Genomic DNA, 27278 nt, shown 5'->3' on the forward strand with positions numbered 1-27278 from the left:
GTGTGTGTGTGTGTGTGTGTGTGTGTGTGTGTGTAAAAATGCATCTGGTGGACTCATTGTTACCAATGATAACATTATTATCACGTACCCCTGTGAGGGGCCCCAGTGACTCCGATAAGGCCCATCACCGTCATGAGACAACAAAACAATTCTGCTCATTCAGATCTGAGAGTAGCAAAAAACAGAGTTGAGAGCAGTCTGAGGCCCGAGTGTTTGGCTCAATATTAGAAACGATCTAATAATGCTGGAACACAGTATGTGTCAGGGAACAAGGAAAAGTAGAACACGTCCACTTTGTGGTTGGCCCGGTGCCACAGCGTCATGACAGTGTCCGGGATTCTGGGGTTTCTCTGTGAATGTCACTTTCCCATGGCAGCGTGCTCGCTGCTTGCTCAGAAGTTTTTTTCGCTGTAAAAATAAGTTTTCTTCCTGCGCAGTGAACAGCAGACGCTAATGTTTTTGTGACTTTTTACAGAATCAAACAAGGTCAGTACTTCCACGCTTCATCTTCTGAGCTTAATCGTATAACAGTAGATATGCTGGTGACTTCAAAATATTAACAACAAATTTTAAAGTCGGTTCTCATACCATATGAGGTTCCATCTTCAGTCTGTGAAGCTGTGCCAGCACAAACTGACGAGGTGTAATCTGCTGCAACATGTTTTATAGCATTTGAAAGTTTGAATCAGTGAACTGCAGCAAGAGAAAGACCACAGTGTGAACAGTGTCTTTATTTAATCTGTCCAACTCTTAATTTTAACAAACTAAAATATGAAAACAAAGGAAACAGATCAAAAGAATGGATATAATTTATTTCAGTTTAAAACACACTGAGATTTATCAGTTTTTGGTTAAATGTTTGAAATGAATTACTGTTTGGTTTGGGTGAGCTTCTAGATGGCATACAGCTGGCTAATGCTGCTAATGCTAACCTAAGGAGAAAGCGTCTGGACTCCAGTTTCTTGAAGACGTTTCATCAGTTTCTTCACTTCTAAGAGCAACTGGTGGAAAGTCCCAGATTTGAACCCCTATGGGAGTGTCCTCAAGAGGGTCAGTGACCTCCTATTGATCCTCTACCTAATCACAAGAGCCAAGCTGTGAAAACAGGGGATTGTGGGTCACAACCAGCCAAGGTTTCAGGTGAACCCGCTGTGAAACCTCGCCCCACCATATCATGTGATTTCCTGAGGTCAAAAGGCCCAGGATGTGCTCTCAGAGCTCCTTAGACTACGGCGACCTGGATGACTGAGAACCTTCACAGATATATTGCTAATGCTAACGTATTCCAAGCTATCCTACATAGCAGCTAACTTCCTAAGCTTAAGCTTATCTAGCTTTGCCTCCGACATCACAAAATACTATTTACACAACATGACATCATCAAGGTGGATTCATGTCGAGCTTTTCTCACTGAACAGAACGTGTCAGTATGATAAAGCCTCCCATTAGCAGTACTGCTGCAGTAACTCTAACCACAGCTAACCGCAGAGGAAGTGAGTGATGCTAACTTCCAGGCTGATCTACAGACGTTCGTCCTATTAAAATAAATGGATTAATCAACTAAAACATGCCAAATGTAAAACTTATTTAACCCGAACATGTTAGTCAAAGGTGTGAAAGGTAGCAGGGGCAGAGGTCATGAACTCAAGTCATTTTCCTTTGAGTTAGCCATCACAGCCTGTTTCAGTGCTTTGAATTATGTCTGTGACCTCAGATGACCTTTAGTTTGTATATTTTTGTGTTATCAGACTGATTTCCAAAATCAGTGTCCTGATGAAGAAAACATTAAAATCCAACCGCTGCTTGTTAGATGAGGAGATCCTCTGAGATTTCCACAAGTATCTATTAAAGGGGCAAAGTCAAAGTAAAAGTCTCTCCTATGATTTACACAAAGGTCACAAATAATGCCTCTGAATGGAGCTCAGCATCTGTGTGTCTTTAACAGGGCAGCGTGCTGGACCTCCTCATTAAAGCTTTCCACCTCCATTGTAATTAAACTCGTGTTTCCTCTTCAGGAATCTTCCTCTTCCAGATCTTCCAGGACTGAGTGACAGTCCGACACTTTCCTGTGAAGAAGAGAAGACATGAAATGCTGCTGGTGACTCAGGATCATGTGTTAAAGAGCTTAATGACAGTTAGGTGCTACTAATGTGAGTCAATACCAGTGTTAATCAGTGTAATCAGAGTACTTCAGCATGTATGTGACTCATAATTTCTTCTATCGTGTGATGTCATCTATAGCTGCTCTTACGAGGACACCACAGTGTAAAACACATTTGCTGCTCATACTGACGTGTGATTGGTTCCCGGTTTTTAACCACCAGCACAGTGCAGAGAAGAGCAGCCAATCCAAAGAGTCCACAGGGTATCCCGTGGTTCCTGACCTGTGGAGCAGTCGGTGTGTTGGGATCCGGCTCTGTCCCTGAGACAGTAAGAAGTTTTGAGGAACAGCAGAGACGTGACTGAGACCAGCCTCTACTTTTATTATGTGCAGAATTACAGTGTGAGCTGTAATGAAACACACTCACATGTACGTGTGTCCGTCACACGCGTGTTAACTTCCTGCTGCTCAGATTTCCTCTCACTGTTATGGTCTGAAACATCCAAGCATTACACGTCTCTGTATTTATATGATATATTATTTCATTAAAAGCCTCTGAGCGTCACAGATTGGTATGATTTAATATTGCATGGGGTTATTCTCTGCTTGCTATACTCACCCACAACAGTCAGGTTAAAGCTTTGAGATGACACCTTTTTACTGATGATCTGACCCATGTAGAGTTCGCTGTCGTTGGCAGTGAGGGATCGAATCGTCAGAGATCCGTTTGCATCCAGCTGGAACTTTTCTGGTAGTTTAGTCTCAGATGTTCCATTATCATAGGTGATGATGACTTTGTCCTCCGGACCATAAGACCAGACAATGTGAGCGTCTCTGTCTACCTCGGTGGCTCCAATGTGCAGGCGTACATCCCCTCCAACCTTCCCCACCACTGGTTTAACATCACTCTGTCCACGAGCTCGACACACGGCCACTGTGAGAGACAGAGCGGGACACAGAAGAGTGGTGGTGTTATGACTCAGCCCCGCCTGTGTCAGTGAACTCGAACCAGAGTTTGGAAGATACTCCACCGAAAATCCTGCTGTGCTATTTAAACAACACGGTTTCTATGGAAACCACAAGGTTATTTTTCCAACATCAATTTGTTGACAGACTTTAATTTTCATTTAGTCTCGACTATGAATCAGGACTCATCATGGTGGAGTCTAATTACTCCATCACCTCTCCCCCACCCTGCAGAGGTGGCACTTCACTGTGCACTAAAGAGTGTGTGTGTGTGTGTGTGTGTGTGTGTGTGTGTGTGTGTGTGTGTGTGTGTGTGTGTGTGTGTCAGGGGAACAAACTGCGACACGGTCTGCATTTTGCTAGTGTGTGTGTGTGTGGGGGGGGGGGGGGGGTGCACACAGGCCCCTCACTGGTAACTTTGCAGATACAGATTGTGTGGAAAACGTCTCTTATGGAGGGAAAAATGAAATAAATGAAACAACTACACCAGAAATCAGTCACAGCACACACTGCAGACAAAGAAAGAGCTGACAAGTTTACACAAATGTTTTTTGTTAACGTCTGGTTACAGATACAAAGAAAAAACTACGTATAAAACTCTGCACTTCCCTGGCTGTGTGTGAGTTTCAACTTGCAAGTACGGATACTGACCCCATGTTTTCCTTTTAGCTGATTGATCAACGTCACATCAATCACAAATTTAACAATCCAGTCAGAGGTGTGAAGGTTCTCAGTCATCAGGTCATCGTAGTCTAAGGAGCTTGGACAGAAACGCGTCTGGGCGTTTACGTGCTCACACAGGGACCTCCAGAGCTTTTTCAGCGGCTCTGTGGACCTCGGGGGGAAATGCGGTGTTGTTGTAACCCCCAAAACAATGTGTAAACCTGTGTAAACGATTTGAGTGCATAACAAGCTCTGAGGCAGACTCATCATAACCCTCCCAAAGCTCTCTGCACCCAAAGAACCAATAAAAGAGATTTTTTCTTATCTACAGCTGTTCTTATTATTTCTGAAGGAGCTAATTTAAACATTTCAGCATGCAGGACACTTTCACAGTGAGCCATGGATAATGGAGATGGATCCATTCAGTCCTTTTGGTTCAAACACAAACCAAAAGAGTCCAAAGACAAATCAGGATCATGTTTAAGTAAAGTTTTACAAATTTAGAAGGACACTAAAGCATAGATCTTAAAACACTTTGAGGTGTTCAACAGGAAACAGGAACACATGCGCACTCTGATTATTAAAGTCACAGTAACTAAAGGACGATAAGGAAGCACTGCAGTCCAACGTCCACAGACTGTCAGACGTGCACCAGTCTCTCCAGCATCTCTCACACCTTCACTGTTTAAAGTTTAACTATTTAGCAGATTTTCTTTAAAGGAAGCAAAGGAGATAAAAATACATCATCAAAGTCAGAGGTCACATACAACAGCTGCCATGAGGGGGGAAACCAAAACACTTCCTCATCAGCCTGCTGAGGGTTCTTTTATTTATTCTTCTGAGAAAACACGGCTTCTGGTGTGTTCCTCATTAGACAATGGCTGCTGCCCTCCTCCTCTGTCTTTCTGAGGATTTAAATAACACACTTACCAGAGTACCCCACACACATGTGTGCCTGCTGCTAAACTCATCTGTTATGCATGATGTAATGATTTTCTGGGCTAAAGACAAAAATATGTTGATCCGTTCTTTGCTGTTTGAAATGTGTGTGAAGCTGCAGACGGCAGACTTCCCCCCCACAGGACAGCAGGCGAGAGGAATGCAGGGCAACACGAGCAGCATGACTCAGCAACAGTACGTCGCCATCTTTGAGTGGAATAAGGCGCTCAGCACCCTCTCTGCTATCTGTGCTTTGTGCAAGCGCACATTTGTGAAGTTGTGCCCTTGATCTGCAAAATATCCACACTTCTGAAAGGCCAGCAAAGGGCACCATGATGAGGCCCATCGACCAGGCCAGCACAACGCAGTGTGGAAAAGATCACGGGAAAGAAAGGGGAAGGGAGCTAGAAGAGTCAGAGCAGCTTTAGGTTCTTCCTGAACAAGTTAGCAGTGTTGAAGGACCCGTGGGTTTCTGACAAGACTGCAATAATTAAGAGGATGTGATGGTTTCTAAATATAAAACTCTCTCCTCAGTCAGGCCACACCAACCCAGCCAAAACAAATAAATTACTGTGTGAAAACTACCACATATGTAAAAACACAGAGTTACATGTAAAGCTATGAATAGATGTCGTCACACACTCGTGCTAACACGTTAGCACCTGTGTTCAGAGACAGTGTCCTCTCCGATATGTTATCACTGTGTAAACAGACTGTTGAGAAAAGGACTGTTGGTGGTTCAGTTGTGAACATTTAATTGTTTGTAGAGCACACAGTGACCGAGGAGACACCAGAGAGCAAAACATCTAAAATATGCAGCTGAATGAATCATACGGTGGTTTGTTAGCATGTTTCCTCTTTATGATGAGAAATGAACAATAACTAAACAAACAGCTGAATACATTCCTCCGTCTGATCTCTCTGCTCTGCTGCAAAATCATCTTCTACAGAGACTCCAGCGCCGTTGTTGATCAGTGTTTCACATTAGAAATGAAGAACCGAGGTTGTAAAGAGATTCCTGTGAGACCTTTGAGTTACTGTGTCCCTGCTGTCAGCTGTTAGACATCCAGACGGTCCAAAAACAGACCTGGATTTAACTCTGTGTGAAAGTTTACAGGCTTCAGTTTAAAAAAGCATCATGAAGAAGAGTTACTCACACAGCACAGCACACACGAACACACAGCAGCACCAACGACACTGACCTGAGGCATCACATTTAAGGTACACCCCACCCTGCCCTCACTTGTCTCTGGGGAGGGGCATGTTTGTCCGTCTGTGGAAGTCTTTTACTGAGGACTCCACACCATCACTGTTACATCAGCTTCCTGTCAGCGACTGGTTTGATGAAAGGTGCTGTTGTTGCATCTCAGCAGTTTATCGGGGACATTCCTCTGGTCCCAGTGGTCCCAGTGGTCCCAGTGGCTCACTTGGCATGATTGTTATGCTTCACATCACAGTTTGCTATGTTTAATGACTCAGACAGATTATAAGAGTCCCATTGTTTGTTTAAGTCACGGTCCTGTTAGAGTCTGCATTTATCTGTGTGAGCTGAATTTTAGCTGCAAATGTTTCTGCCTTTACTACAAAACAGCAGCAGGGCATGCTGGGAAATATACTACTGCTACTTTCTGTCTTTTTTCCAAAAACCCACGAACCTCTTGAAATAAACTATGTATAATATATTGAACATACAATACCAAACACACCCAGAAGAAAAATCTTCTCCAGTAAAACCTGCCTGACTACATAACAGCGCCGCCCTGCTCACTGATCCACTCATCTGTTATAATAACACACTTACTCAGGCTTATCTGATGGCTGTGATTATGCACTCCTATTGTGTCAATTTATATTAATATTTATACAGAAATGTTTATTTTACATATACTGTAAATATCACATTAACACACACACACACACACACACACACACACACACACACACACACACACACACACACACACACACACGCCGTAGACGTCGACACTTGAAACCTGAATAGTGACCAAGAGCACGTGAGAGCACACAGAGCTGCACTGAATGAGTCGCATTGACCTGCTTGTCAAACTGTTCATAAGAACGTGAGCTTGTTTAACCACGAGTGATGAAAAGAGCAGCTCTGTGTCATCAAACACATTTCACCTTTAAGGCTGTTGACTGTGCTGATGATCTCCAGGAGAAATGTGATGAAGAGTGTGTGTGTGTGTGTGTGTGTGTGTGTGTGTGTGTGTGTGTGTGTGTGTGTGTGTGACCTGATCAGGCAAACATGGCTGCACACTCAGGAGGGGGGCAGGCGGTGGCTGTGGTGTAATAGTTCAGAGTTTATTAAAACTATAAACTCTATTAAAACTCAGAGGATCAGAAGCATAAACTCTTTCATTTGCTTTTGTTTCTTTAGAATTTATTATTTAAACTCTGAAACGTCTCAGTCACACGGTCTGGTTACGTGGCGTCTGCCCTGATTTACAGTCTAAACTCCGGACTGTGATGGAGCCTCACTGCTGTACTGCTGCAGTGTTGCTCTGACAGTCTGAAATACCCCGAGCATGTTTTGCGTAACACAGAGATTCATGCACTTATTCCTGAACAGCAGCAGGAACAAGAAACCACCTGGAGACAAACAAAGTATTTGCACTGTTCAGATAAACAATCAGGCACAAAAGAAAGTGTGCTGTGACTCAGACATGCAGCACACGCAGCACGCACAGTGTTACACAATCACAGCTGAACTTCCTGTCTGCAGTATTTGGGTAGGTGACCTTTTGCTTTTAGGCAGGTTAAAAGCTGGAAATGACCCTGAGGATTTCCTACCTGCTGCACATGTTTGACATATCCAGATATTCACAGTGAGTCACCATGAAGACTCACAGCTCACTGTGTTTGGAGAAGCTCCGTTATTTAAACGACTTGCCTGCTGCTGTTCCTGAGTGTTACTGTGATAAAGAGGCTCAGCATGCAGCATTACATCATCACTCCAGCAGCTCACCGGTTTACTCAGCGGTGCTCAGTGATCAGTTTCCACAGGTCACAACTTTAGCAGTTACTGGTTGGTGTTCAGTGACAGCCTGATTCCACACTGCAAACATCCAGGTTTAAGAAAGAAGGAAAAGAGGCCGATTCCTAAGCAGCAGTGTCTCCGGGAATAATGCGCTCTTATATTTGAATCTTTGTCCTGTTACAAACCGAGCGGCTGAGCCATAAAGTCAGACTCTTTTTGATGGCTGTCATTCCCTGACACACAGCATGTCAGCGTGCTGCACACAGTAATCGTCTGAAGCTGACTCAGCCTTTATGATCCAGCAGCTTTCACTCTCAGGAAGCTTTTAAGACTTCCTAAGTCTTCCTCGTTTCCTCGTGCCAATCGGAAATCTACCCCAGATACAAGAAGCCGACAGAGAACAGAGAAAACAGCGTCACATCAACAATCATCTTCAGGCACTCCTTCACAGACAAACTTGTAACGCGTGCTCAAAGCTGTCAGACAGGTGTTTGACTCTAATTGTTTCTCACTTTATACAGCAGTTAGGATCAGCACATATATCAGGTAAACACCAAAGGAATTTACACCTGGGTCTGCTTCAGCCAAGCTGTGCCTCTCGACGTCACTCAGTATGATGAGATTCAGGTAAAACAGGTCAGTGTGCTTATACCTGCACTGTAGTGTACGATAGGAATTCTTGCTGCACCCAGTTTACATGCAGTCGTGTAAATGTGCAGACTTAAAAAAGTCATCATCTCTGATTCATGTGTTACAACACACAAGCTGGTTAAAACATTTTTATCCACACTGACTGACCCACTGACAGAGGCTCAGTGTTGCAAAGAGGGAGCTGTGCTCTGTCTGGTTAAACCAACTTCAATCTGGACTCAGCAGCTCGTGTGTGGCTCATTATCCAGCTGATAATCTCCTGTATCTGATATGAACTTGGCTCCTAATGACACATTTATCATCTACACTTTGTGTGACCTGATCAGATCAGTCACGGCTGCTCTGTAAACTCTGTTTATGAAAGTAAGCAGCTGATTGAAACCAGTGCTTTATAAACTGGAGCGGACATCATGGGGGATGTGACAGCTCCTCAGTCACGTCATTATGTGCACCGCTCCCCACCAGCCGGGCTCGCCGTCACACCCAGACTGAAGGCATCCATTGTTCCTGCAGCAGTGTGTGCGCCTCAGGTCATAACAGGCACAGAGCTGGTATGAAAAGCATGAAGATTACACACAAGTTAATATTTAAACAATCAGCTGCTGAAAGCAGTGTTTGGATTGAAACTGCCTGAAGCTAGTTTAATTGTACACATCGTATTTAAATGCTTAAGACCAGCAGCGAGACAGGAGACGACATGAAGCCATGGAGTGTGACCACAGCAGGGAAATGAGTTACCATCAGTGTGTGCGATAAAACTGTAACCCGTCTCACAGCTGCAGTAAAACGTAACCAGAATCAGGTCTGGCAACAGAACTATGAAAGAGTTCGGACTTTCTTTTTACCAGGACTTTATAAAAGGAATTAGGATTTTCCTGCTTTGTGAGGGTAAACATGTCATTGCCAACCTGAGGAATATCAGGGAGGTGTCCAAAAACCCGCCCACGCTCAGTCTCACTGATCTCCAGAGAGACGCCCACTTCAAACTTGTGAGCGAGTCACTCATCCATGAACTGGAGCCAAATGTTGGACACTTGTTCCTCACTATCATTCACACTTCATGCAAAGGTCCCTTCATAGAAATCAAACGTACACTCTTCTAACAGTCAGGAAGTTCTTTCCTGGTGATGGCTCATCTGTAAAAATGCTTCGTGTTTATAATGACAGTAGACTTTGTGTCCACAGCTGATACAGAGTGTAGCTGTACGTATGTGACCACCAACCAGTGCACGGTTACATGTCCTGAATGTTGTCAGAGCAGAAGCCCTAATTACTCCTGGCGTCAAATTCGGTCAGGATTACAGATTACTGATTACATCTGCGGTCCGTGACAACAGTGAGCCCCGCGGCTTCAAACCACAGACTGTATATAAAAGATCAACAACATGACAGCTGACAAACTACCAACAGAAATCCTGATGTTCAAGGATCAACTTGATCAAACAAAACAAATGAAGTAAAAGTGAATTGATTCTAATCACAGTCTTTATTTCAATGGATGCAAATGTAAGTTTATAACCAGAATTTTATCCACCAGCCGTACAAACACGTGAAATTCTCAGTAAATCAGCATCATTCAGTCTCACTGTGGTTTTTACGTACAGATAACAACGTCAAAGGAAAGGAAAAACTGCCAAAGATCAATCATGTAAAGTCTGTCACACACACTTCACAGGGAGTCTGTACTCTTTGGAAATGTCTTTTATTGCAATATCATTACAACAGTAAACACCAAACAGCCCGGTCTGTCAGAGCTTTTCAAGTTTCCTCAAAATCAGTTTTGGTTTGTTTGGAAAGACGTCGTTCCTGTTTGGTTTAAACCAGGAATATCCATATCGTTTGACATCCAGGGCCACTTACAGCCCACGTTGATCTTAAGTGAGTGAGACGAGTGAAGCTAACTACACATTTAATCCCTGAGATATTTTAACATGACAGAAGAAGAAGAAGTGCCAGTACAGGAGAACATCTCAGCGTTTCTACAAGATTAATGCGTAAAATTACAGGAATATTCTCACCGCTCGTACTGCCAGATATGATTGAAGGAAACAGTAAAAAACAGGAACGTTTATGTTACTGAATTATTTATCTGTTACTATCTATTCAGAAACTACACTTAAACGCCCCAAAATTTGTGCCCTCGTTCACATTTTCCAAACCCCTCAGGTGGTCCGGATTGGAGTCTTTGCTGGGTCGCTTCTGGACCCTTGGCCTTATGTTTGACACCCCTGCTTTAGACAGGGGTGACTACTTGACTACAGCTAGCGTTCTCAGAAACCAAACAATCGAGCATCAGCAGCAAAAAACCTTTTCCCTTCTTTTTTTAAAAACGTTGTCCCATTAGTAAAATTTAAAAACCCATCACTGAGTGTACACACGTCCTCTGTATACTAACTTCATTAACATTTTATTGCTGATATGACAGGAAACAGTACAGGTTAGTTGTACAGTGAGCACCGCAGCATCTCTGCAGCAGGAAGTCCATGTGTTGTGCGCTCTCATGTTTTTGTCTGGGTAGGCAGCAGATCTCAATCCTCCTGTTACTACAGCGCACTCACTGATGACGCCCACAGAGATGTGGTTACAGTCGCTCCAAGACAACAACAGTAACAGACTAAACTAATTAAATAATATGATATATTATAAAGTTTACTTAACAGGGGTTGAAAACACAAGGGGGAACTAATAAGCAAATGAACATAGGAAACCTAATGAGCTTAAACATACTATAAACATCGAAATGAACTAAAACTGAAAACACTGGGTCATAAGACCCAGGATCGTGACACATTATGTGTCTGATCTTTAAAAACCTACGACTCTCTCCATGGATGTTACAGGTTCACAGTGTAGCAGCTGCTCTTTGGATCTTAAAGACACAGATACTAAAAACAAAGGCCATGTTTAGTGCTCGCTGTCAGGTCCGCAGCATTAAACATGACCTTTGTAACGCTGGACGTCTGTGGGAGGTCCGTTACACAGCTGTATCCTGTGTTACATTCTCCTGTCCGGAGGGTCCTCCAGGATCTTCTCGATCACACTCTGCGTACCGAACCCGAAACCTTTCTGTGAACAAAAGAAAACACAAAATACGACTGATGACAGTGGATCACGTGTTAAAGACGTCACGGCATCTCTCTGAAAGAAGTGTCATGATACGTTGTGTGGCAGGCAGGGGAAGGACCCAAGATGCAGGTTCACAGACACGGGGATAAACTCAAAAACACAGCTTTATTGCTGGCCACGGGAAGCAATACAGAATAAACTAAAACTGGGAAAACTAACGCATGAACTGTACAAGGAACCGAACCACGGGGAGAATTACACACAACATGAGGGAGAACGCGACGCTGAACAGAGGGAGACTCAGACAGAAATACACAGAGGGTAAACGAGGAAAGTGGGCACACACGGGGAACACAGGTGATACTGATAATCATAACGAGACAGGGCGGGGTGAACTGAACATGACATGTACAGGCACAGAGGTTCAGACAGGAGGAGAGAGAGCACGGGGAAAACACAGACATAACGGGCTGGGGAAACATGAAACAACCACAAGGGGAGACGAGGGCTCACAGATACACAGAGGGGCACACAGGGGGTAAAAGCCATGAAGGGAAAACACTTAGGGAACAACACAACAGGGCAACTCAGAAAACATGGCCTAAATAAGGAACGAAATACAAAAATACAAGGAACTAAGAATACTGGGCCCACATGGCCCAGGACCATGACATCACCCCCCCCTAAAGGGCTGGCTCCCGACAGCCCAAACCCGAAAAACAAAACAAAAACAGAAAACAACCCACCCAGGGCGGGAGGCGGGGGACCAGGACGGAGGGACCAGAACGGGAAACAAAACAAACAACAGAAAACACAGGAGCACATGACTAGTCCAAATAAGGTTCAGGGGGCCGACCCAGAGCCCACAGGCACAAGAGTTCACGGGTCACACGGTCGGGGGGCCGACCAGGCGGGTGGCACAGGTGACAGAGTTGGTCCGGAGGCCGGCCGCGCGGAAGGCAGCGGCGGCGGCGAGGGAGACGGAGCAGTTCAGGAGGCCGGCCGCGCGGAAGGCAGCGGCGGCGGAGAGGGAGACGACGGAGCAGTTCAGGGGGCCGGCCGCGCGGAAGGCAGCGGCGGCGACGAAGGAGACGACGGAGCAGTTCAGGGGGCCGACCGCGCGGAAGGCAGCGGCGGCTCTCCAGTCTCAGGCGTGCTGGCCATGGCCTGGTGGGCACAGGACCAGACGAGGCAGGACCAGCCGATGGCGATGCGGGGACCGGACCGGGCGTCGCTGCAGAGGCTGAGGCTGGGCCAGACGAGGACGAAGGCTCTGAGGCTGGAGCTGCAGCAGACGAAGGCTCTGAGGCTGGAGCTGCAGCAGACGAAGCACAGGCTGGAGCTGCAGCAGACGAAGCACAGGCTGGAGCTGCAGCAGACGAAGCACAGGCTGAAGCAGGACCAGGCGACGACGAGGCGGCCGCAGGTGGCGGCTGGACAGGCTCCTCGGGCCCTCCAGCTGACGAGGCATGAGGCTGAACGGGCCCCTCGGACCCTCCAGCGGAGACAGGAGGCTGAACGGGCCCCTCGGACCCTCCAGCGGAGACAGGAGGCTGGATGGGCTCCTCGGGCCCTCCAGCTGACGAGGCATGAGGCTGAACGGGCCCCTCGGACCCTCCAGCGGAGACAGGAGGCTGAATGGGCCCCTCGGACCCTCCAGCGGAGACAGGAGGCTGGATGGGCTCCTCGGGCCCTCCAGCTGACGTGGCAATAGGCCGGCTGCGTTCACATGACATCTTATAGGTATCAGTCCAGAAACAAACAGGTGTGAGATGTCTTGAGCCAGAGACCAGCCCAGTCACTGCAAGACTCATGTTAGTTGACATAATAGGTTCAGAAACAGAAAGCCCTGTGTCTACATTCCGCCCTTCAGACTCAATCAATGACACAACGTTATGGCACAGGTAAGCAGGGTCAGCCACAGGGAAAACAAGGATTACTATATTACCCACAAAAACATGACTTAAACCTCCAGGGGGAAGTCCCTGGGTGAACATGAGATATTCAGATATGGATCTGGGTGATGAGAATTGACCAGTCTGATAGCGGTAAGTGGTACATTGACTTGGGACCACGCTAGAGGTGGACTGTAACTCAAGGGTGTTATGTAGAGTGTATGGTGAAATGGGTACGGATAATGCTGTGCTAGCAACCATAGCCGAGACGGGTGACATTTCCGGCTGTGTGCTGGTGTTAACATTAACCCTGGGACTCAAAACCCTGTCCGATAATGTGCTCACAGAAACCTCGGAGAACTGTGTCAAAGTAACTCCGTGAGGAGACGCTACATGGTCATTAATGGTGAAATTGTATCCCCTGGTCTCAGACTCAATCCTCTGAGTAGAGGCGGCAGGGATGGAGGTAAACAGTCCAAAAACACCCTGCTCACGACTGTGGGGAAAACAGAATTTAGGTGGGGACATTTCACAGTTCGTGTTACCCTGATTAGAATCCCTGTTGTCACCTTTAAGTCCGAACATGAGGTCATGACCAGCATTCTTATTTTTAAGTTCATTGGACACAGGAGCAGCAGGCAAAACATGATCACACCTCGTCTCACCCTCCGTTCTTATATGCTCTGCGACATGACCCTCCTCTAAAAAGTCCTCACTCGCTGTGAAAGCACAAGTGTCTACTTTAAGCACCTCGTAGGTGAGCAGAGCAGACTCAGGAAGGGAGGCGTTAGCCACAGGCAACTCAGCTTTAGATGGAACCCCAGGCGAAGCAACGGACAACGGAGGAAATTCCTCCCCCCCTCTTGTCACACAATTAGCTTTTAGGTCTGTGGAGGTCTCCCTCCCTCTAAGTATTACACCAGAGGTCCCTGCCAAATCACTAGGTCTGTCTACGGGTGTCTTCGGGGCAAAATCTCTGGGCGGCGGCCCGGTTAGCACTGTATTACTCAGCTTACAGTTAGCACTGGCTGTCTCTGAAATAGTGTCATTGTTTTCGCTGCAAGAAAAACACGGAACAGGGGATTCCCCGGTCGGCTCAGAGGCTGGACCGTCAAACTCCTGTTCCGGTGGCGGTGACGAGAACACAGGCTGAGGTTCTCCAGTGCTGGGATTTACAGTCTGTGTGGGTCTTACTCCCTGTTCATGGAAGCCAGACGAACTGACCACATCAGTCACAGTACTGGAGTCCGCCGCCTCCACACTATGTGTCTCCTTTAATGGTGACCCTTGAATCTGTAAACTTGAATCTAGTTCCTCTTCTACGGCTTCAACGGAGGCTGGTGATGGGAGAGTGCGTTCACTCACCTCCGGTTGTCGCGCAGCGCGACGGGGACGCGAACGCCGTTTCTTCTTGACTGCAGCTCCCGATGAACCAGACAACGGCGCTTCATGCGCGCCGGGCGGCGTCGCAGAGGCTGGTGAACTGGGTGCTGATGGAGCGGTAGATGAGAGTTCCTGGAAGCTCAGGAGACCCCCGAGAGCCAGGCGGGTTCCCCGGAAGATCTCCTCATAGTCAGGAGCTAGCCACGGCTTCCACCGGAGCTCTTCATCCAGTTGAGCGCATGCTGCACGCTGCCGCTCCTCCAGGTCGAAATCCATGACCTCCCCCGCATCCTCGTGTGGCTCGTTGGAGGGCGAAACATGCCGTAGCGCTGGGCGACGGCGACGCGAACGCCGCTTCCTCTTTGAGGTGGTCGTGGATGAAACTTTGATTTCTGTGGCAACCGGCTCCTCGTCTTCTGACCACATCCGTGCCAGATAGGAAGCGGAAGACGGGTAGGTCGGTCGAGGCGGTGAGGGTGAACGACTGAGCTGCGACGGCGAAGTGGAAACCGGCGAGTAGAGGGACGGCGCCAGCGTAGAGGAGTGTGGTGCCGTGGCGAACTTCAGCGTGCCGACTTGTATGCTTACAGCAGGCGGAGGGGAGGCTGCGCGGCCACGGGGCTGTGGTGACGCAGTCCGCACACCGGACCGCTGATGCTGCCGAGGGCAGGCTGGGAGGATGGTGCGGAGGAAGTCCGAGATCAGAGGGGGTAGCGCCTCCCATAACCAGGGAAAAACCGTGACGCTTGTCCCCAACGAGTAAAGTAACTCCTCCCTCTCCTCCTCACTAGAGCTTCGGCTCCACTGGTAGCATAACGACTCCACCGCTTGGATTACGTCTCTGCCAGGAGTCGCTGGGTCCGACATGCTCGTGTCGTCCTGGAGGTCCGCGGAGGGGTTGTGAACTGCTGGGTCCATGTTGTGGTCGCGTTCTTCTGTCATGATACGTTGTGTGGCAGGCAGGGGAAGGACCCAAGATGCAGGTTCACAGACACGGGGATAAACTCAAAAACACAGCTTTATTGCTGGCCACGGGAAGCAATACAGAATAAACTAAAACTGGGAAAACTAACGCATGAACTGTACAAGGAACCGAACCACGGGGAGAATTACACACAACATGAGGGAGAACGCGACGCTGAACAGAGGGAGACTCAGACAGAAATACACAGAGGGTAAACGAGGAAAGTGGGCACACACGGGGAACACAGGTGATACTGATAATCATAACGAGACAGGGCGGGGTGAACTGAACATGACATGTACAGGCACAGAGGTTCAGACAGGAGGAGAGAGAGCACGGGGAAAACACAGACATAACGGGCTGGGGAAACATGAAACAACCACAAGGGGAGACGAGGGCTCACAGATACACAGAGGGGCACACAGGGGGTAAAAGCCATGAAGGGAAAACACTTAGGGAACAACACAACAGGGCAACTCAGAAAACATGGCCTAAATAAGGAACGAAATACAAAAATACAAGGAACTAAGAATACTGGGCCCACATGGCCCAGGACCATGACAAGAAGAAGAGCACACTGTTAAAAAAAACATCCTAAAACAACGGTAATATTCTGGCAGCTGGGGCGCCAAAATACGACCGTGAAATAACAGAAAATAATTGTCCCATAAAAATACGGTTATTTTCAGTAATGAAAATAGAGTTCGTTGCGCTAATTTGACAGGATTCTGCCTTTTCCAAGTGCTTTTAGACATTAAATTAGGAACATTTTTACGTGATCAAACAATGAAATTACCTATAAACAAGGTCACTGAATGTGGAAATATGAATCATAATACGTAAATGTACAGAAATATACAGTTAACAGTTGGTTTGAATAACAATTGATTGCATGCCCTGGGACAGACTGACAGAGGCGAGGCTGCCATATCGCACCATCGGCCCCTTTGGCCACCACTAGTAGGCGATAGGTGAAGAGTCCTGACCACGGACACAACGACGGAGAGTGTCCGAGCCGGGGCGCGAACCGGAAATCTTCTGATCACAAGGCGACCTGCCAACTCTTGAGCCACGAACGGCCTAACTAGCAGTGATAATAATACTTATGTGATGTAACACAAGCTTATAGGGATCATGTTATATACTTGTCCATAGCATTACATTTGAATTCAACAGTTCAATCCTTCAAATAACGGACAGATATTTGTGAGATCATTATACCTTTGTGAATGTATTTTAACAATCTAAATATGCATATGTACAGACAGATACATTTAATAATCATGACAATTATGTTGTATTACATTACAGTGATTTAACGTTAATTTACATTCAAAATGTGAAGTCAAAGTCTATTTACGTAACTTTAATGATATTCTAGAAGAACAGAACATTACTGTGAAATGCAGTAAAATACCTTCATATTAGGGTTTTTTTCCTACGGTCGCAGCCATACCCGCGACCTTGTTGTTGTTAGTTCACATTCATTGGCCGATGCTTAGCGCCATGTTATTTATATTACTTGCAATTCCTACCTCTACATTTCTTTTTCAAAATATACAATTAGCACAGCGTGTCCGTGCAATGTTTTACATTGTGGCATGTAGAGAAATCTTAACAACGAAGCTCACAGAGAGAGATTGAGCTTGTTATTTAACCCCAAGCTGGTAGGGAGAGCTCTTTATTAAAAAACTTGCTGGTGCTACAATATGCCTCAAGGCTCAACAACAGCACAACAGAAGTCACTCATGGTACAGCAGTCTCTCTACGAAACAACAACTGTCAGTGACGTTGCACCACGGCGTAAACACAACATTCAAGATAACAGTTAAAAGTAACGTAACCATAAACAATAAAACGAGAACATCTATACAGCAGCACATGTCCCAAGGCATGATGGGAGACATTTCTGGACGCATTTTTACGATCTAAATATGCATATGTACAACAAAATATATTTAACAAACAAGTAAATTGTGTTTTATTGTGGCGGACCACCAGGTGGCTCCACTCACACACAAGTTGAAAGGAAGTGTGGGGGTGGAGATTTTGGCGCTGACTATATGTGAAGTTCTGTCAGTTAATAAAGTGGTTGGAGTGAGACACTGAGACCTCTCCTGTCGTTGTTACATACCTCCACATTGGTGACCCCTGTAGTGAACATGCTAAGGCTCGACGACGAAGCCAGCTCTGGCCTGGAAGCATCGGCGGCCGCCGGACCTTCACCTCCGCCGATGGCTGCGTTTGCTGTGGCGCTTAAATTGCCGGATTTTTGGCTTCACGATCCTCCTTCATGGTTCATGCACGTAGAAGCTCAGTTTGCTCTTCGTGGAGTTTCAGCCGACGACACTAAATACCACCATGTGGTGGCCTCACTTGACCCGCTGTCAACCCGCCGTGTGATGACTCTCCTCCGGGATCCCCCAGCCCAGGGCAAGTACGCCGCCCTCAAGGGGCTGCTGCTGCGGCGTTACTCCCTCTCTGATGCTGAGCGGGCCGAGAAACTCCTTTCCATCGCGGGCCTGGGCGACGGCACCGCCCTCGAGCTCATGGAGAGCATGCTGTCCTTGCTGGGCGCGGAGGACGGAGGATTTCTCTTCACCCACCTCTTTCTTCGACAGCTGCCGGCTCCAGTGCGCGCTGGCCTTGCCAACTCCCCGCTATTGGCCACGAAGGATTACCGCTCCCTTGCGGAAGAGGCGGATCGCATCCTCCTGGCTACCAGGACTTTCGGCGTCCAGACGGTTATTCAGGACCCACCAGCGTTTTCCCCCTCCCCCTCACCGATGCTCCACGGGCCCTCCGACTCGTCCACTGTGGCCGGAATCGCTGCACGGCGGCACCGCGGAAAGGGGCTTTGTTTTTATCACCAGCCTATAATAGGCGCTGATTTTCTTTGTGCTCACGGACTACTGGTTGATGTGGCTAACAGACGTTTAATTGATGCTGTGTCATTTTCCTCATTACCCTGTTTGACTCGGGGTGCTCAGCCCGTGGTGCATGCTAACTCAGTAGATTCGGGTGACGTTTTTCAGTGTTTGCTTTCTGAGTTTCCCTCACTCACTGTCCCCACTTTCTCGAGCACGGTGACGAAGCATGGGGTAGAGCATTACATAACTACAGTAGGGCCCCCGGTGTTCGCGCGCGCGCGCCGCCTCGACCCCGCCAAACTGGCTGTCGCTAGGGAAGAATTTGCCACCATGGAGCGTCTGGGCATCGTGCAGCGTTCGAACAGTGCCTGGGCTTCTCCGTTACACATGGTGCCTAAATCTGATGGTCGGTGGCGACCTTGTGGGGATTTCCGCCGTCTTAATAATGTCACGGAGAACGATCGTTATCCCATTCCCCACATCCAAGATTTTTCCGCCCATCTTGCGGGGACCTCGGTTTTTTCTAAGATCGATTTGGTACGGGGATATCACCAGGTTCCCGTGCGCGCGGAGGATGTCCCCAAAACCGCCGTAATTACACCTTTCGGCCTTTTCGAGTTTCTGCGCATGCCGTTTGGCCTGAAAGGTGCCGCCCAAACCTTCCAGCGGTTAATGGACTCGGTCTTGCGCGGGCTGCCCTTTGTTTTTGTATATCTTGATGATATACTGGTGGCCAGCAGCTCGAAGGAGCACCACATGTTCCATCTGCGTCAGGTTTTTCAGCGTTTGGCGGAGCATGGACTGATTATTAATCCGTCTAAATGCCAGTTTGGGTTGCCCGTTCTCGATTTCCTTGGGCACCGTGTTTCCGCCGAGGGCGCGGTTCCGTTGCCTGACAAAGTCCGAGCTGTTTCGGAATTTCCGCGTCCCACGACTGTTAAGGCACTGCAGGAATTTTTGGGGATGGTGAATTTTTACAACCGTTTTCTCCCCAGAGCGGCACATCTGCTGAAGCCCCTTTATGGGGCGTTAAAGGGTAAAAAAGCTAATGACCCCGTTGACTGGTTTCCGGACAGCATCCAAGCGTTTTCTGATGCTAAGTCAGCGTTAGCTAATGCTGCCCTTCTGGCCCACCCATCCCCCTCAGCGCCGATTGCGTTGACCACTGATGCGTCGGACATAGCGGTGGGTGCGGTGCTGGAACAGCGAATCTCGGGTGTCTGGCAACCGCTCGCCTTTTTCAGTCGTACGCTACGTGACAGCGAACGCAATTACAGCGTTTTTGACAGGGAGCTACTGGCGCTCCACCTGGCGTCTCGTCATTTCCGGTTTTTTCTCGAGGGTCGTCACTTTACCGCATACGTGGACCACAAACCCTTGACGTTTGCCATGTCCAAGGTTTCCGATCCATGGAGTGCACGCCAGCAGCGCCAGTTGGCAGCCATTTCTGAGTTTACCACGGACATTCGGCACGTGGCTGGTAAATCCAATCATGTGGCTGACGGTTTGTCCCGTGCGCTGGTTTCTCCCGTCTTTCTCGGCATAGACTACTCCGCCATGGCTGCCGATCAGAGCGGTGACCCTGACATCCTCGCGCTTAAATCCACCCAGACGGGCCTCATACTGGAGGACAGACCCGTGCAGGACGGTGGTCCCCTCCTCGTCTGTGACGTTTCCACCGGCCGCCCTCGCCCTGTGGTTCCCGCTTCCTGGCGTCGTCAAGTTTTTGACTCGGTACATGCTCTCTCTCATCCAGGGGTCCGGGCCTCTGTTAAACTGGTCAGCTCTAAATTTGTTTGGCCAGGCCTTCGCAAATCTGTTAAGGAATGGGCGTCGGCGTGCATTCCCTGCCAGCGCGCGAAGGTTCATAAACACACCAAGGCGCCCCTGGAGCCGTTCTTCATACCCGGCAAACGTTTCGATCATGTGCATGTCGATCTGGTGGGTCCCTTGCCGCAGTCACAAGGTTTTACGCACCTTTTGACTGTTGTTGACCGGACCACCAGGTGGCCGGAGGCGGTCCCCCTGGCGTCCACTACCGCAGCAGTGGTGGCCAAGGCGTTTTTGTCGACCTGGGTCTCGCGTTTCGGCCCACCCGCGGACATTACGTCAGACAGAGGCCCCCAGTTCATTTCCGAGCTTTGGTCGGCCATGGCTGATGGACTGGGGGCTAAAGTCCACCGCACAACCGCATACAACCCGCAGGCTAATGGGATGTGTGAACGGTTCCACCGGTCGCTGAAGGCTGCCTTTCGCGCCTCCTTAAAGGATGGCAATTGGGTTGACCGCCTCCCGTGGGTTTTGCTTGGGCTGCGCTCTGCGGTTAAGGAGGATCTCGGCGCTTCCCCAGCTGAGCTAGTGTTTGGTCAGCCCCTCCGCGTGCCTGGAGAATTCTTGCCTGAAAATCCTCCTCCCTGCTTCGATCCATCGGTGCTCTCTCTCACCCCGCTTTTGCACTCGCTTCGGGTTCCTGGTCCGGTGCACCATTGCGTGCCTGACACCTTTGTTCCAAAGACTTTAGAGACTGCTAAGTTTGTTTTTGTCAGGCACGATGCCCACAGGACACCGCTGCGGCCGCTGTATGACGGCCCGTTCAGGGTTATTGAACCGGGCCAGAAACATTTTGTTTTGGATTTTGGGGGTCGAAGGGAGACTGTGTGTGTTGACAGACTTAAACCAGCACATGTTCTTCCGGACAGTGATGTAGTGCCGGCCCAGGCCCCTCGCCGTGGCCGACCTCCTGCGCTGGGGTTGACAGTCTCTGGTTTTCCCCCCAGGACTACCCCCGGACCACCAACGTTTGAGCCTCCTCCTGCCTTTCCTGCTCGCCTTCACCAGCCTCGTTCACAGGATGGACCTTCCTCTGCCTGTTCTCTCCCTCCCAGGTTCAGTCGTGCGGGTCGTTTGCTTAGACCCAGGGTCCTGGACTGAATGGAGACCTGACTGTGTGTTCAAGGGGGGGTATGTGTGGCGGACCACCAGGTGGCTCCACTCACACACAAGTTGAAAGGAAGTGTGGGGGTGGAGATTTTGGCGCTGACTATATGTGAAGTTCTGTCAGTTAATAAAGTGGTTGGAGTGAGACACTGAGACCTCTCCTGTCGTTGTTACATACCTCCACATTATTACATTTACAGTGATGTTATGTTATTTTACATTTGACGTGTCAGATCACAGTCTACTTATGTAAATGTAATGATATTCTAGAAAAACAGTACACAACTGTAAACTACACAGTAAAATAATTTGACATTACTATTTTTTGGAACAGTGCAGCTCTGCAGATGCAACAACACTGAACATCTCACTGAGGTTTAGTGGAGCTCTTTCTACAGATCCAGACTGAAAACAACGGACACAAGAGATGCTGACTGTGACTCCTAATGTCTCTCAGTGTGGTGGACACTTCATTAAGTTCATATTAACAACCAGCTGCAGCTGATGCCTGCAGGCTGCTGACCACAGCGTGTGATGGTATTTGTTGTAATATCTGGATAAAAGCTAGAAATGATCAAACCTTCAAAGGATTTTGAAATCTGACTTCCTGGTTTTGCTTTCAGTGACACAGACTGAGAATCTGTCAGCTCATCGTGTCTCATAGTGAGAAAGTTCATTCGTCACAGGTGAAGGTAACCCCACAGGAAACTAACCCTAACCCACACTCTTACTTTTACGCTCAAACTGACCTTTGATTTGCTCACGATATTTCCACACAGCACAGCCGACAAGAACGACCAACACAATCAGCACAGCAACACCAACGATCCAGAGTATCCAGGGTATCCCGTTGTTTGGAGGTGTAGTTGGTTTTGGACCTGGAACAGACGAAAAGGAGACAAACATGCTGAAAGGGTTGTTAATGTGACTTCATGATGTGACGTTTCTATAATAAGAAGAAATAATGGTAAATAATGTGATGCTAACTAAAGTGAGTATGTCCCCAGTGTGTTTGTGTTGCGTGACTATTTCACTACTGACCCACAACAGTCAGGTTAAATTCTTTCTTGATCAGCTCGCTCCCTTTGAAGAGCTGCCTCTGATAAAGTCCGCTGTCATTAGCAGTGAGGGACCGAATGATGAGTGAGCCGGTCTTTTCATCCAGCTGGTGCTTGTCTGTTGCATTTTTTCTCCATTCTCCAGCATCATAGTGGATTAAGACGGTAGTGGTTCCCCCTTGAACATGAGACCAGATGATCTCATATTCACCAATCAGCTGAGTATCTGGAGTGTCGAGTTTCAGGGTCTCCCCAAAGCTCCCAGTCAGTGATTCATCAGATCGAACAGCTGCCCCTGAGAGAGACACAGAGCAGGGCAACGGGAATCAAACCTTTGTTCTTTTGTCCTTATTTGATCTGAATTGTTTTAGAAGCAACACGTTTCACTTTTCACGTTGTCACATTTTTCCTGCCATTAAAGAGCAATTCATCCATGCTAATGCTAGAAGGGGAGCGATAACTGTGATATCTCAGCTGTGATATTTGAAACCATATTACTGTGAGCTTTAAATAGAAATCTTTGGCAGGCCGGGTCTCCATCAGGCCAACATGTCTCTGCCTGCAGTTGAGTTTGATGAAAATCATTTGTAAATTATTTTTGTCTGTTAAAGACTCATTAAAGTTTACCTAGTTTCACCAACAGACATCAGGCATTTATAATTATATACTGATATGAGAAGCAATGATACAATAAGTAATAAAAACAGATCACACATCTTCTACATGAAGCTTTCTTTCATCTCATCCAGAAACTGATGGTTTTTGAAGAAAAAGAAAACACACACACACACACACACACACACACACACACACACACACACACACACACACACACACACACACACACACACACACGAGGTTGCATCATTATAAACACATCCTTTAAAGTTCAGCCTGCTGAGGCTTCTACACCAAACATGCAGGCATGGTGAGCACGCTGGAGGAGATAACTCCAGGTAGTGTGGGAGCTTGTTCTGTGAGAACATCTCCACCTCCATCAAGGTCACAAACACCAGAACAGCAGCGTACTGCACCGGTGTCCAGAGCTCCCACGGAAATTTAAGTCAGCACATCCTGGCTCCACAGACGTGCTAAGGGCCAGTGGCGGTCCTAGCCTGTTTGGCGCTCTGGGCGAACACTCCCTCTGGCGCCCCTCTATGCTGTTGCATGCTGGGGCAGCAGGTTGAGGGTCACAGATGCCAACAGACTAAACGAATCCGTAAGGCCAGTAATGCTGTGAGGATGGAGCTGGACTCTGTTAGGGTGGTGTCTGAGAGGCAGATGTTGTCCAAGATAAAGACAATGTTGGATAACACCTCCCACCCACTCCATGACATGCTGGCTACTCACAGGAGCACGTTTAGTAAGAGACTGAGATTACCCACAATGCACCACTGACTGACACAGGAATCATTCCTGCCTGTGACCATCTCCCTGTACAACTCCTCCATCTAACACACTGTAATCACTGCAGTAGTTACAGCCTTTTTACACACTCTTTATTACTCTGTAATATTCTTATCAATTTTCTTGATATTTATTTATAATCACCTCTGTTAATCCTTCATATTTATAATTGACTGATCTGTATATATTACTGCTATTTCCTAAATGTGTAAAAGCTGTAACATAAGGTATTGTTTGGAGTTTAGTCTGTTACTATTTTTACCATTTCTTCTTGGAGAAACTGTAACCCACATAATTTCCTTAAAGATTAATAAAGTATTCTGATTCTGATTGTTCCAGGATGACCTGCCATTATCCAATCACACGTCTGCTTACCTGTATAAGTTGCTGGTTTCTCCTCCTCTTCTTTTCTCTTTTTTTTTCTAAACTGATCTTTTGAACTTTTCTTGTCCATCTTCCATCGGTTTAATTTTGCCCTCCAGTATGAACACCCATCCCCTACAACCTACACCTTAGTTCACAGATTCACTTTGTCTAAGGTTTATTTCTGGGCTTTCGCACAACCCAGGATTCAAATCATGAATACACAATGGGCTTGGATTTACAACATTATGAATGAAATGTGCTCTATTTGGAAGCAGCGGGTCTTCCTCCCCTGTCGACGGGTTGTGTGAGACTTTAAATCATTAAACTGTAAAATATAAATTATAAATTGTTATTGATCCTTTACCCCGAGTCCTAAAGTGTAGATTTATTTTCTTACTCTTCTTATATATATTGTTTGTTTACTTGCACTGCTGTAACTGCAGCCTCGTCGTCTCGTCTCTCTATATGCTGGACTGTCTGTAGCGGAGATGACAATAAAGTTTACTTTGACTTCAGCGGCGAGCACGCGCACCGAGGGCTCTCGCGCTCACTTTATAGAAGTTTGAAAAAACATCTGTGCAGATTATAAGTCTGTATCATGATGTCTGGTGTTTTCATGTTTGTTGGTTTGATTTTATTTTGTTTTATTTTGCGAGTTGGTTATTAGACGCCGCTCCAGCCGGTCAGAGAATCCCCCGCCGCCCCGCCCTCTCCTCCAAGCAGCAGGCGTACCTGGCGTGTCGGCAGGCATGAGGGCGGGCACCATTATTTTTTTTTTCCCGATGCCCGTGATGCCGCCCTGGGCAACATGTCGCCCGTATCAAAAACCCCTACTGCTAAGGACAGGCAGAGAGAAGGACTCAGAACACCGAAGCCCAAGCAGGGTACCGGGCGGCACGACCCAGCCGCAACGGCCCAGCCCCAAACGAGCGAGACAGCAGACCCCAAACGGCACCCACCCGATCCCCACACTCCCTGACCCTCACCAGTTTTTCAAGTATCTTTATAACTGTGATATTGTACCTACATTTTTACCAATCCGGTTCTTTTTGGCCTCTTAAAATATGGGTACAGAACTACTGTAACATTCCCCTGTCTTAGAGAGACATTTATAATGTCAGCGACAATTTTAACTGGAGTTTTAACTAAATAAAGTCAAAAGCTGATCGCGCCTTCAACCTGCTGACTGGATCTCATTCGGCACAGGCCAGTCACCGGCACTCCCGCCCCTCCAGGAGCGACACACACCTTGCTGTCATCTGCACTAATATCCAAAATGTAATAACCTCTAACGTCACCTGTTTGTTGTGCGAAAGTTTGACAAACGCAGATTTGTCTTCAAAAAAGGAAAAGGAGGCAATTTATAATTAAAAAGGAGAGTTACTCACACAGAGCGGACACGAGGAAGACCAAGCAGCTCATCCTCACGCACGAGCAGCCACAGAATGGGCGCGTGTGAGGAATTGGACCGCTTTTTAATCTGTTACTTTCTTGCCTCACTGCTTCCTGCTGTGTGTGACGCCACGCCCTGCGCCCTGCGCCCTGCGGATACTGTTTGTGCCCAGTAAAAGTTTCGCGCTGCCGTGATTAAAGTTCCAACCAGACACTGACAGACACACTTCACCATCAGTCGGGATAGTTGCAAAGCTTTCTTCTGTATTACCGTGTGTCAGTAATCTGACAGCACTGACTACATCTGCGGTCTGTGACAACAGTTAACCCCCCGGCTTCAAACCACAGACTGTATATAAAGATCAACAACGTGACAGCTGACAAATTACCAACAGAAATCCTGATCTTCAAGGATCAATTTGATCACAAAAAATAAATACAGTAAAAGTGAATTGATTCTAATAACAATGTTTATTTAAACGGATGTAAATGTAAGTTTATAACCAGAACTTTATCCACCATCTGTACAAATACATGAAATTCCAGCAGCATTCTCAGTAAATCAGCATCATTCAGTCTCACTGTGGTTTTTACGTACAGATAACAACGTCAAAGGAAAGGAAAAACTACCAAAGTGAAGCTGATTACACATTTAATGCAGCTCAGCCCTCCTGTCTTTAGACTGTCTGTGTGTGTAAACAGGGGAATTTCCTGTTAAACTTCTTGAATCAGGGTGCACATGTGAGCACTGATCTGGTGTGGAACGCAGGAAAACCTGTTTATCAGGGTGTGTTCTGGGTCTTACAGGTGTTCTCAAACAGGGGTACATTTTTTCCAAGGACCTCTTTATAATCCTCATGCTGATAAAACAGTTTGTTTTACGATCAGATGCTTCATTTGTTAGCACTTAAAGACTCCCAACATGTTTGGGTCTTCCATCATTATTCCAATAAAGTCAAACTCAAAGTATAATTTTAGCTGGGGTGGACAGACTTAAACATTTTACTAGCATGCAAATTAGCTCAGTCCCAGATGAGGCACGTGCAGACCCCCTGCACTCAGCCCAACAGCCCAGTGAGAAACACATCACTTAATACTTCAGATGAAACAGCTGAAGCAGAGAGAAGAGATGCTGATCAAAACTACGTCTCAAAGACAAACAGAAGAACTCAGCGTAGAGAAAATAAAAAGTCCCTTTCATAGTTATCAACAACACCATGACCTCAATGACAGACACACTCCTGACTGTAGGACCAGGTCTTATAATGACACTTCACAAAGCAGTCAACACAGAAAACCAGCACAGGTTTCCTGTGTTGACTGCTTTGTGATTCAGCCAGAAGCTCCTGTTTAAAAGCTTCAGGAATCAAACACACACAGAGCATAACCACACACACGTTACTGTTACACACATGTTACTGTTACACACACATTAGTCCTCTGCACTAACATCCAAGCTGATGCAATGAACTCTAACATGACCTGTTTGCTGTGTGGAAGTTTGACAAACACAGATTTGTATTTAAAAAGGCAAACGATGATGAAAAAGGAGAATTACTCACACAGCGGGACAAACACGAGGAAGAAGAAGCAGCGGTGCATTGAAGGAGAGCAGCTCATTC

General features: G+C 47.2%; 1 protein-coding gene across 3 annotated transcripts; it reads right to left on the minus strand.

The window, feature by feature from the left end:
* Window positions 1-1866: 1866 nt before the first annotated feature.
* LOC146708569 (uncharacterized) lies at window positions 1867-27278 on the minus strand. Of its 3 annotated transcripts, XM_085460523.1 has the most exons (5): window positions 25653-25763; window positions 2721-3035; window positions 2529-2594; window positions 2294-2422; window positions 1867-2066 (listed from the first exon to the last, which is right to left on the minus strand). In XM_085460523.1, exons 1-5 carry the CDS (start codon window positions 25684-25686, stop codon window positions 1993-1995), a joined length of 618 nt encoding a protein of 205 aa, XP_085316649.1. In that variant the 5' UTR covers window positions 25687-25763; the 3' UTR covers window positions 1867-1992. The 3 variants fall into 3 exon arrangements, with proteins under 3 accessions (XP_085316649.1, XP_085316650.1, XP_085316652.1); XM_085460524.1 differs by lacking the exons at window positions 1867-2066; window positions 2294-2422; window positions 2529-2594; window positions 2721-3035; window positions 25653-25763 and adding exons at window positions 9786-11384; window positions 22183-22311; window positions 22475-22786; window positions 27219-27278; XM_085460526.1 differs by lacking the exons at window positions 1867-2066; window positions 2294-2422; window positions 2529-2594; window positions 2721-3035 and adding exons at window positions 9786-11384; window positions 22183-22311; window positions 22475-22786.

Source organism: Copadichromis virginalis, linkage group LG6 (genome assembly GCF_057382275.1).
Source record: "Copadichromis virginalis isolate Kocher_CV1m ecotype Utaka linkage group LG6, C_Virginalis_male_GT1.1, whole genome shotgun sequence".
Taxonomy (NCBI): Eukaryota; Metazoa; Chordata; class Actinopteri; order Cichliformes; family Cichlidae; genus Copadichromis; species Copadichromis virginalis.

Bases quoted from the DNA above. Each gene is read 5' to 3' on its own strand.
- LOC146708569 (XM_085460523.1), bottom strand. From the start codon at position 25,686: ATGAGCTGCTTGGTCTTCCTCGTGTCCGCTCTGT. The intron at 2,595-2,720 runs GTGAGTATAGCA...TGGATGTTTCAG, and splicing joins CTTTAACCTGACTGTTGTGG to ACCATAACAGTGAGAGGAAA. The intron at 2,067-2,293 runs GTCAGTATGAGC...TCTTCTTCACAG, and splicing joins AAACCGGGAACCAATCACAC to GAAAGTGTCGGACTGTCACT.